The 12,280-nt window shown below is 35.0% G+C and overlaps 1 protein-coding gene across 1 annotated transcript; it reads left to right on the forward strand.

Annotated features, from left to right (window-relative positions):
• Nucleotides 1–6,596: 6,596 nt before the first annotated feature.
• On the forward strand, nucleotides 6,597–11,549 carry LOC123655469 (exportin-1). Its single transcript, XM_045591254.1, has 3 exons — nucleotides 6,597–9,563; nucleotides 10,079–10,222; nucleotides 10,580–11,549. The coding sequence occupies exons 1-3, from the start codon at nucleotides 6,672–6,674 to the stop codon at nucleotides 10,724–10,726; spliced, it is 3,183 nt and encodes a 1,060-aa protein (XP_045447210.1). The 5' UTR covers nucleotides 6,597–6,671; the 3' UTR covers nucleotides 10,727–11,549.
• The last annotated feature ends 731 nt before the right edge of the window (nucleotides 11,550–12,280 follow it).

A 12,280-nucleotide genomic window follows, 5' to 3' on the forward strand; every position in this document is an offset into this window, starting at 1 on the left:
CAGGGCCTGCTTGCAGTTACTGCCGCAGAGGATGTTGCTCCACAAAGCACTGCAAATCATTTACGCGGCATACGTTGTCGCGTTCACTTGTGTTCTCTTTGTCCTTGCCTAAATTCGTCAGTTTTTATAAATGGCTCCTACATTATTCAAACACCAAAAAATAGCATTGGGTTTGACTGTATTGAGTACTTGTAGCGTTCAAAAGAAAAAAAGGAAGCACTGGTGTAAAAAAGTTTTATATTTTTCATGTAAAAGCGACATAGCCTGCGACCGCATATCTTTGTTATATAGGGTGTTGTTTGATAATGATCGTGGTTAGTTTTCCAAAGACATGGCAAATCCCTATACTATTAGATTACGTCCGATACAATAATATATATATATTCGTCATTATTATCATAATACTTAAGTCTTCATTGTAATAATATGTAATAAAATTAATATACTTGCCAAATATGTATTAATTTTCAATTTGTAGTAAAAATATCGATATATCGAAATATCGATATTTTTTATTCAGTATATATCGATACTTTTTAAAAATATCGATACGATATATATCGATATATTTTTTTCATTTGCCCATCCCTAAGTGTCACAAACATCAGATTTCGACCAAATTTCGACCACAGACTCGGACCATACAAAGCATACAAAGGACCACAGATATAGATTGGTTGACAGTAGCGAGCGCCATATTGTGCTGCATTCAAAATTGGTGTTTGGATAATATGTTACTTCTTCAGAGTGTTGATTTTTTGGACCTTCAACGAAATATCTTCGAATGACTGTCAAATGTAAAAAAATCCTGCCAAAATCACAATAGTTTTATATAAAAAAATATATCTACACTGGTTGTGATGACTTAAAGTCTGTAATATCCCACAGCTGAGCATAGGCCTTATTCCCCATGTAGAAGAAGGATCAGAACTTAATCCACCACGCTACTCCAATGCGAGTTGGCGGATATATTCCCTACTATGAGTAACGATCGCTATCATGTGTACATGATAACAACCGGGACCGACAACTTAGCGTGCTCTTTCGGTGAAGGGACAAGGAGTAACAACCAAACCGAGAATAAATATTTGTATAAAACAAATATCCACTACAAGCGGGAATTGAACCCTTCGGTGTTTAGGCGCAGCCGACTCGGTACACACACCATTACTCCAGAGTGGTCGTCAATAGTTGTAAAATAGTCGTAATATTGGTATATAATTAATAGTGCTAATATCGGTAGCGAGTTTTTTCCTAGTTCCGATTTTTTTTGAAGTTATACTTCTTTTAGTGTAAATTATTATGAGAGTAAATTATCACGATGCGCGCGCACACTGCTACGAAAAAAAAACCGATAGCCTGAAGTTAACTAGCTAGTCAACGAAGAAGAAGTTAGCAACGTGGAGTTAGCTAGCCAATGAAGTATAGCTTCTTACGTGCGTACATAAGTATATTCCGTTTTTTTGGAAGAGTCTTATTTGGTAAACAAACCCCTGTCAATCGTAATTCACGTTTTTTCCGCATTTATCACTCACTTTCACAACATATTAGCTTACGGACACTTGTAAAACTCCATTTACTATTTATTTCACTAAAAACAAATATCAATTTATCATTTTAAACACATAAAAATTATTAAAATACGATTTCGAGCGTACAGATAATTAATATTTTCGAAAATGACATTTTAATATCTTTTTTTGTGACGCAAATAGGGATGTGGTCATAATATTTTTAGAGGTGAATGAGTATAAGAGATTGAACGGCATGAGCGATAAAATGGGCCCTGTTTTTTACTTATATTTTAAATTTTCACGAATCATAATTTGATAGTAAGTTATAAAACAATGTTACCGTGAAGCGATTTGTTATTATGTTTTAGATATTGTTTTTTTTTTATTTGTGTTGAGCGTAAAAAATGCTGACAAAATATTATAAATGTCAATATTTTATAGTAAAGTGTTTATTGTAAGGGTTTTATTTTATATTATGAATGTTTCTTAATATCAATTTCACTCTGAAAATTTTTAACGCTATCCCATATAATATAAAAGCACATAGCATTGGCATAAAAGTTTATTGTAGTTCACAGGAAAATTTTGTAGGACTTTAGTATGAGACTTAGGATTACTCAATGAGAGCTACGTGAGCAACAGTGTTATCAATCCTTTTGTTTAAATGTTTATAGAGTGTGCCGCTGGCGCAAGGCTTTATATTTATTATGAATACAAATAATGTGACAATAACACTAATAGGGTCGACTTTTTTTCCAGACACAGGTGGCCCTATTTTGTTATAAATATTATTTTTGACGTTTTTTTTACCAACCATTTTACATAAACGAAATATAAATTTGTTGCCTTTTATGCTCGATGATGATGATATGATCGATCGATTAATATTTTTTTTTTCGTAATTTTGTACCTCTACTAATTCTTAGAAAAAATATTCAATATATTATTAGGTTTTGAAACAATTTTAGCAATATGGTAGCGTTAAATATTTGAACATAAAATGAATTTTACTTTCGTCTATGGCTTATTAATAGTGTTCATTCAGTTGCTCTTTATGTCACTTTACTATATTTACAATATTACTCTATTATCTGTGGTCGGAAGTACGCCATATTTGTTTACTATTTAGGACTCTTCCAAAAAAATAGAATATACACACACTTTTTTTTCATTTTTTTAAAATGTTATTTTTATACAACAATTGCTACCGGAACCACATTTTAATGATATATAAAAATACAAAGCCACCCACAACAACAAGCATACCAGCGTGGTGACTATGGGCAACACATGAGTTCACACCATTTTTGGTGCGAATTTGCGTAGGTCTATGTCCAGCGGTGGACTGCGATAGACTGAAGTGATGATGAAAAATAGAAATGTAAATTATACGTAAGACATAGGTCTGCCTTGTTACAGTTGAAATGAGAAATGATGATGGGTCTTTTTTTTGTTGACCCAGAGGAAATCCCGCCCAGCCACTCACGGCCCCGGGGAGCCGCGGCTACGTCTGATTAGCATTGACTAAAACCCTAGGAGTGTTCCTCCTCTCACCTAGGGCGGGATCACGGGGACGTTGAGAACTTCTGCGATCCCGCCGGCGTTTGACCAAACTAAGGCCCGTCGCATAAGCGACCTCCGAAAGGCTCCCTAAATGCTAAGGTCACCTCCCTCCTCAGGACCGTGCAATGCGAGCGATAGATACCCCAATCTATCGCCCACTGGTCCAGCGTTACGACAGCAGGTTGGCCAGGTAGGCCCTGCGCCGCTGACCTCGCTTTTCGTGGCGAGTCGGGAGCGAGTTTCTAAGAGATCCTGTTTCCGCTCCCACTCCGTCGCTTCTTTTCGCAGCATTACAGCGCTGCAGAAGGAGGAAACGGAGTTCCAGTTCTCCTCACTGTTGAACATGGCTATAATCAAAGCCGGAAATGAGAGATCCGCCCCGATGACTCACTCTTCACTCCACGCTAGGCAGGCCATGCGCGTGTCTCTGCCGTATCCTCGTAGCCGACGACGTCGCAGTGATGACGTCCCGACGTCGGCTCCCGCCCCAGCACTCGGCACAGATAGTGGCAGAAACAGCCGTGCCCCGTCAGCATCTGCGCCAAGTGGAACGACACCGCACCGTGCCGTATTTCCACCCAGCCAAGTAAGCTAGGCCGTATTGCCGCCACCAGTTCCCGACTCGCCTCCGGGTCCTCCAGATTTGTGGAAGAGGTGGACAAGTATCGAATTCTTCATGTATCTAATACCTTTAAACGAACAATTCTATCTGTCTGTGGCGTTTTCAGACCAAAACTACTGAACCGATTTAAATGACATTTGGTACACAGACATTTTTAAGCCTGAAAAAGGACATAGGCCCTTTTAATGCGAAAAAGGGGTTTAAGGGGTTGAAAGGTGGGAATGAAAAGTTATATGGAAGTATCGTCATTTTTATAGCAAGAAGCTTGACTCTTAATTTTAGGCTGTTGATTCGATAATAACCAGTTCATATATTTTTTAATTATGACGGTAAAAAGACAGTGAAAAATATTATTCATATTTATTCAGTATGTAATTCGTATTTAAGTAAAATTTCCAAAAACTTCTTCTCCAAAAAAATCTTCTTCTTTTTTCTCTTCTTCTTCTTTGTACTTCAGGTACTTCAGGTACTTATTATTTTATACTAGCTTGATAGCTTATATACTCTTTGCTTGATAGCTTTTAAGTAGGACTGTTGATAAAATATCGATATATCAAAATAACGATATTATTATTTAGAAATATCGATATTTATTACTAATACTTTTTTGGACGATATATCGATAATTCGATATTTAAATTTCAATATCGACACTCGATATTTTGAAGTAAAACTTTTTTACGCAAGCTTGTCTTGGGAAGTAAACTGGGAAATACGTTATGAGAGTGTTACGAAAAGTGTCACATAAGTTAGTGAAAGTAGAAAGAGAGAAAGACTTATGTTTCGTATCGCTTTCGTCGTGTAGTCTAAAGCTTACTCGTATTTTTAAGTAACTTTTTTTTTCTCGTCAATTATTTAAACTAGAACATCATAAACTTAATCTACTGAACTTTATTTACACTACATTATTTTTTTCCCCTTTTAGTTTATTTATTTACATATTAGCTTTTACCCGTGGCTTCTCTCGAACTGAAGCCATTAAATAAGTAGAGAGATTTTATCTTTTGTAAAATATATATATTTTTTAATAAAAAGTATCCTATGTTACTTCTTATACCTCCAAAAATATAACAAAGTTTCATGATGATAAGTAGTTTCCGCGTGAAAGCGTAACAAACAAATACATTCACATTTATAATATTAGTAATAATTATCCTAAATAAAACTATAATTTTCGTAGGCACTTCTCCACGCAGAGAAAAAGAAAATACTTCATCATTATGGGACAAGCATGAAGATATGCTCTTGAAAAATTTGTCTAATAGCAATGAATTTTTTGTCACAATTTTTAACACAATATAATGTCTACTGAATTGAAGCAGTATTTAGATCAACCGAATATTTCAAGGTCATTAAATACTGAGTTGATAAAATTTTGGATTGATAGTAAACATTTCACTCTTGTGCTATCAGAAATAGCTGTTAAATATTTGATTTCTTCTGCTACACCTATAGCATCTGAACGAATTGCTTCTATAATCAATCTTTTAGTGCCTAATAATCGTAATAGTCAAACAATTATACATATAAAACAACGAGTATTTTTTAAACTATTACTGAATATTGGTACGTATTGCTGTTTTATTAAAATTAAACAATAATGATTTAAAATCTTACATTTTAATACACTTATAATTTTATTTGTTTTACAAATATACTGAATTATTAACTGTGTAAACTATTTTTGAGCCAATTTACGATTGTTTTTAAAACAAAAAAGCCGATGAAATCCAATTGAAAAATATCGATATTTTTTTCAATATATCAAACTCCGATATTGATATCAGTGATGAAACGGATAGCAGTTTGGCCAGATACCGGATACCGGATATTCGGCCAACCATGTGGCTGAATAGCCGAATATCCGGCGGAACTTAGCTGTTCGGGGTATTGCACACACACACACACACACACACACACACACACACACATTTGTCTTTCTTCCTATGGGGGTCGTAAAAGGCGACCGAGGGATATACCCGGCTCAAAATCATCAGGTATCTGCAGTAGGAAAACTTCATTTGAAACTCGGAACGGGGTCTCCGTCAAGCATTCGTGGCATAGCTCTAAAATGCGAAAGACTCCTGCAGCCGAACAGGCTCCACACGTATCGACTCGTCGTTCCTGTGGGCCTAGCCAGTGAGGTCGAGAGGGTAGCGCAGAGCTTAGGCAACTCTGCGTTTTCCCGAAGAGTGTCCTAGGCGACACAGTGTCCGTCTGACACTGTCTAAATCGTCTGCAATAGACGGACTAAGGCCAATGATGATGATACTGAATTACTATCCGGTATCCGGCTGGATAGTGAAAACAAGGCCGGATAGGCCGGATACCGGATAGTTACTGGATATCCGTTCATCTCTAATTGATATATTTAAAAATATCGATATATCGAGAATCCGATATTTTAAAAAATATCAACAGCCCTACCTTAAGGTATAAAGCATAGACTACGAAGTTATTGTATACTCTTTGGCATAGACATAACGACATGTACACTAGCTTTTTCAAGCATCACGAAAACGACGAAAACAACGGGCTAGTGTGTATGGAAGTGCATTTGACCGATTGCGCCGCAATTAATATAATCGGGTAAGTATTTGGAAAATGTTCATTTTCACCAATGCCTTACATGAAATGAAATTGTACTTGTATTTTTAGTAGAACTGTATTTAGCGAAAATGTCATTGTTAATCTTACGGGTGTGTGCAATCTTATTATTTTACTTTAAACATGAGGTTTGTAAGTTTAATTTCAATGTTAAAATTTCGATACTTTATTTATTACATTTGTATTTGTAAATGAAGTGTTGTTATCTTAGTGTCGTAGTGTTTGCTTATGAAAGAGGTTAGAGCGTATACCTTTCTAATTATGATTTAATTTATTTCAGAGTAGCGTGTGATGAGGAATGATTAAAAATAAGATACATTTGATTGGTTTTTAATTAAGGGAAAACGTGACAAAAAATAATCAGAATGGCAACTTTAGAACAACAAGCCTCCAAACTTCTCGATTTTAACCAGAAACTGGACATAAATCTTCTTGATAATATCGTTGGATGCCTATATTCAACTGTTGGAGATCAGCAACGTGTCGCTCAAGACATTCTAACAGCATTGAAAGAACATCCAGACGCATGGACTCGGGTTGATACAATTCTTGAATATTCCCAAAATCAGGAAACTAAATACTATGCTTTACAAATCTTGGAACAAGTAATACTGACACGGTGGAAAGTCTTACCAAGGAATCAATGTGAAGGTATAAAGAAGTATATTGTTGGCCTTATTATTAAAAACTCCTCAGATCCTGTTACAATGGAGAATAATAAAGTTTACTTAAAAAAACTAAATATGATACTTATACAAGTGTTGAAGAGAGAGTGGCCTCATAATTGGGAAACTTTTATTGGTGACATTGTTGGGGCATCTAAGACCAATGAGAGCCTTTGCCAAAATAACATGGTCATCTTGAAGCTCCTTAGTGAGGAAGTTTTTGTTTTCAGTACAGGCCAGCTCACACAAACAAAAGCTAAGCATCTTAAGGACACTATGTGTTCTGAGTTCAGTCAAATTTTCACACTTTGTCAATTTGTTCTTGAAAATTCTCAAAATGCACCTCTAGTGGATGCCACTTTGCATACACTATTAAGATTCTTAAATTGGATTCCATTGGGTTATATATTTGAAATGAAATTGATAAGTACCCTTATATTTAAGTTTTTAAATGTCCCGATGTTCCGTAATGTAACACTAAGTTGTTTAACTGAAATAGCCGGTGTGACAGTAAGTAATTATGAAGAACAGTTTGTAGCACTCCTTGTGCAAACTATGGAGCAATTGGAGGCCATGCTCCCTCTCACTACCAATATACGTGAAGCCTATGCTGCTGGTCGAGATCAAGAACAGGTTTTCATTCAGAACCTTGCATTATTTTTATGCACATATCTAAAAGAACATGGACAATTAATTGAAAGAAGAGGTCTTACAAACACATTGATGAATGCCCTTCGATACCTTGTATTAATATCAGAAGTAGAGGAGGTAGAAATTTTTAAAATTTGTTTAGAATTTTGGAATGCTCTTGCTGCTGATTTGTACAAGATTGCACCGTGTGCACACTCCGCAGGATTATATAGCTTAGGTAAAAGTGTTGGACGTAAAGCTCTGTACGCTGATGTACTTAGTTCAGTTCGTTATATTATGATATCTCGAATGGCAAAACCTGAAGAAGTTTTGGTTGTTGAAAATGAAAACGGTGAAGTCGTAAGAGAATTTATGAAAGATACTGACTCTATCAACTTGTATAAGAATATGAGAGAGACACTAGTTTACTTGACACATTTGGATTATCAAGATACTGAGAGAATAATGACAGAGAAACTTCAAAATCAAGTTAATGGCACAGAATGGTCATGGAAAAACCTTAACACACTGTGTTGGGCTATTGGGTCTATATCAGGAGCAATGATGGAAGAAGATGAAAAACGTTTTTTGGTAATTGTTATCAAGGATCTTTTGGGCTTGTGTGAACAAAAAAAAGGCAAAGACAATAAAGCTATTATTGCCAGTAATATTATGTATGTTGTTGGGCAGTACCCTCGTTTTCTTAGAGCTCATTGGAAATTTTTGAAAACAGTTGTAAATAAACTTTTTGAATTCATGCACGAAACTCATGATGGTGTTCAAGATATGGCCTGTGATACATTTATAAAAATTGCCTTGAAGTGTCGACGACACTTTGTTACCACACAAGTTTGTGAAGCTTGTCCATTTATAGAAGAAATTCTGAGTACAATCAGTTCCATTATTTGTGATTTGCAAACACTACAAGTACACACTTTTTATGAGGCTGTTGGGTATATGATTAGTGCCCAAGTTGATCAAGTAGCACAGGAGCAACTGATTGAGAAATATATGTTACTTCCTAATCAGGTCTGGGATGACATTATTTCACAAGCTTCTCATAATGTTGATATCCTTAAAGACCCTGAAGCTGTCAAACAACTTGTAAGTATACTTAAAACGAATGGTCGAGCTTGTCGAGCATTGGGTCATCCATATGTTGTGCAGCTGGGAAGAATTTATTTGGATATGTTGAATGTATACAAGGTAATGTCAGAAAATATTAGTCAAGCTATAGCTTTGAATGGGGTGGTTGTCACAAAACAACCACTGATTAAGAATATGAGGATTATCAAAAAAGAGACCTTAAAATTAATAGCAAGTTGGGTATCTCGCTCTACTGACAATAGTATGGTCTTGGAAAACTTTATTCCTCCATTACTTGATGCTGTTCTTTTGGACTATCAAAGAACTGCAGTCCCAGATGCGAGAGAACCAGAAGTTTTATCTTGTATGGCAGCCATCGTAAATAAACTTGGAGGCCATATTACTTCTGAAGTTCCAAAAGTTTTTGATGCAGTTTTTGAATGTACTTTGGAAATGATTAACAAAGACTTTGAAGAATATCCAGAGCACCGGACTGAATTTTTCTTGTTACTACAGGCAGTTAATACACATTGTTTTAAAGCATTCCTAAGTATACCTCCTGCACAGTTTAAATTAGTGCTGGATTCCATAATTTGGGCATTTAAGCATACAATGCGAAATGTGGCAGACACGGGACTACAGATTTTGTATAGATTACTACAAAATGTAGAACAACACCCTCAAGCTGCTCAAAGTTTCTACCAGACTTACTTATGTGACATATTGGAGCATGTGTTTAGTGTTGTAACAGACACCTCTCACGGTGCAGGTCTTACAATGCATGCTACAATTTTAGCATATATATTCTCTTTGGTAGAAACTGGCCGAGTTTCTGTGCCTCTCGGACGTACTCCAGACAATGTTCTTTATATCCAAGTAAGTAATCCATCCTTATTTATACAGTAAATGCATAAACACACTTTAGTGTGTTTATGCATTTACTGTAATCATTTTAATGAAGATGCTAATTTTTTTTAAATATGTTTTTAATTATAGTGCTAATTTTGTTAATATGCATTTTAAAATGGAAGAGTTATATTGTAATTTGTGTCTAACCTATATTAATCAGGCTTGAAACAAGATTTTTTTTTGTATATCAAAAGGTCGGCAAACAAGCATACCTAATGGTAAGAAATTACTGTAGCTTATATACGCCTGCAACACCAGAAGCATCGCAAGCGCGTTGCCGACTCAACCCGCCCCCTCCCCCAGGAGCTCTGGTCACCTTACTCACCAACAGGAACACAATACTGCTTGAAAACAGTACTATTTAGATGTGATTGTCTGTAATGTCGAGGTAGTACCCCAGTTGGGCTGCTCCATATTTTGAGCAGGAAATTCCTGCTGTGCATTACCTCAGTTGAATATACATGTAAACTTTGTCTTTTCAGGAATATGTGGCAAATCTTCTAAAAACAGCATTCCCACATTTGACAGATAATCAAGTTAAGATTACTGTTCAAGGATTGTTCAATTTGGACCAAGACATACCTGCCTTCAAAGATCATCTACGAGATTTCTTAGTCCAAATAAGAGTAAGTTATCCTTACAAAATACTAGTAAAAAAATTGATTAGAGTGCATGTTATATATCTTATTCAACATGCAAATTAAATAGATTTGTTCATTACGATATACATATTACGATATATAGTAACTAATTTTATATATCATTAAATATCAATTAAGTTATACATCAAAAATAGTATTATTAAAATAAAAAATTACTTTAGTCATTTATGTTAATATAAAAAATATATTTACATCTGATAATAATATAATATATAAAATACAATAATAATTCACAAAAAAATTTTTTACATATTAAAGTCACAAAAAACCCATCATTGGCAAAATTAATCATGTTTTAAAACTTTTATCTCCGCCTAATAGGAATATACTGGTGAAGATGATAGTGATCTATATCTTGAAGAACGATTATTCGCACTTCGTCAAGCTCAGGAAGAGAAGAGAAGGGTACAGCTATCCGTGCCGGGCATTATTAATCCGCACGAATTGCCCGAAGAAATGCAAGATTAATAATTATAGTTTAAGTAAGGAAGGTTGAAAATGATAACAGTTCACTAAATATGAAATAATGAATGTATGTCTTAAGGCAACTTTAATCAACAGTCAAACATAAATTATCAATTCAATCAATTGTGTACCAAAAATTTTAATAATAACTGAAATTTAAGGTAACATAAGAAATATTATATTTTAATTAACTTTAAATAATTAATTTCATTAGATATATATCTGTTTGTTGAAAATAGAAAAATTGCTTTTTTTGCTGTCCACTCCTTGCATTTATAATCGTAATGCTGTCACATTAGCGTGGACTGTTATCATTAAGGCAAAAAATCTTGTGCTTGTTAAAATGATACCTTGCTATGTCAGTGTGTACAAAGGATCGCCTGAAACAATGGAAGATGATGAATGTAAGTTGCAAGGTTACATCAAAAACCTCAAAAAGGATACATTTTACGAGCATAAGACACAGTACATGGCCTTTTCTATTTATAGGTAAAATCATGCAACAATCTACATTGCTAGAGAATAATTCCAGAAATATGTATTTCTGTTTCCAATATAACATGGGATTGTAGGTAATGAAATCTCTGTGATGGCTCCAGTGTCGGATGTACAACACGTGCGATATAGAATCTGAGTATTATGAGTAGATTCTAGGAAAAATAAGTGAATTGCTGTTAGTTAACGTTTTATAATTTTTTGTTTAATGTTGTCGAAACTAACTTCATAATGGTTTGGGAATCAAACATTCGAGATTTCCGAACGCGTTTTGGGCCCGATTAATTGTCGAAATCTTTCAATTTGTGTTTGAAATAAACAGATAATTGTATTTCAAGTGTTTGTCTTACGTAATTCCATTTCGAATTCAACGTTAAAACGAAATCCCTTTTTACACACTATTCAAGACATTTTAGACTATTCCTGTCCAACAGTAATAAAAAGCTAAGCACGAAATGTAACATGAATGGTCGAGGTATAGTAACTTATCTGGTTTGTAATTTTGTTGTATTGATTTTTTACTGTTAATAAAATTCAAGAATAGAAGACAATATAATAAATAATTGCATTGAGGGTAGGGCAAAGCAGGATGGTAACCGGTTACCGTAGCCTATGGATGCTTGGAACACCAGATGTTATCGTAAGTGCGATGCCGACCCTACTCCTACTCCTCGAACCTGCTCAGAAGCTCTGGCCGCCTTACTATACAACCTTGGATTCAGATACGGTCCGCGGTCGGTGCTTTCTTGCGGCACGCAGCTCCATGAATAATTTGAATAAAATAACTAAATTTCTTAACCAATTTGAGTGAAAAACAAGAGTAACGGCAGCGAGATTACTGAAGTATTCGGTTCGTATTCGTATTTTTTAACCGACTTCCAAAAAAAGGAGGAGGTTCTCAATTCGACAGTATTTTTTTTTTAATGTATGTTACATCAGAACTTTTGACCGTGTGGACCGATTTCGACAAATTTTTTTTTAATCGAAAGGTGGTGTGTGTCAATTGGTCCGATTTAAATTTATTTGAGATCTAACAACTACTTTTCGAGTTATATCTAATAA

This window comes from Melitaea cinxia, chromosome 8 (genome assembly GCF_905220565.1).
Source record: "Melitaea cinxia chromosome 8, ilMelCinx1.1, whole genome shotgun sequence".
In the NCBI taxonomy this organism is placed as follows: domain Eukaryota; kingdom Metazoa; phylum Arthropoda; class Insecta; order Lepidoptera; family Nymphalidae; genus Melitaea; species Melitaea cinxia.

Excerpts from the sequence above, each read along its gene's own strand:
- LOC123655469 (XM_045591254.1), top strand. The coding sequence starts at position 6,672 with ATGGCAACTTTAGAACAACAAGCCTCCAAACTTCTCGATTTTAACCAG. Across the intron at positions 9,564-10,078 it reads ACAATGTTCTTTATATCCAA|GAATATGTGGCAAATCTTCT; the intron begins GTAAGTAATCCA and ends TTGTCTTTTCAG. Across the intron at positions 10,223-10,579 it reads ATTTCTTAGTCCAAATAAGA|GAATATACTGGTGAAGATGA; the intron begins GTAAGTTATCCT and ends TCCGCCTAATAG.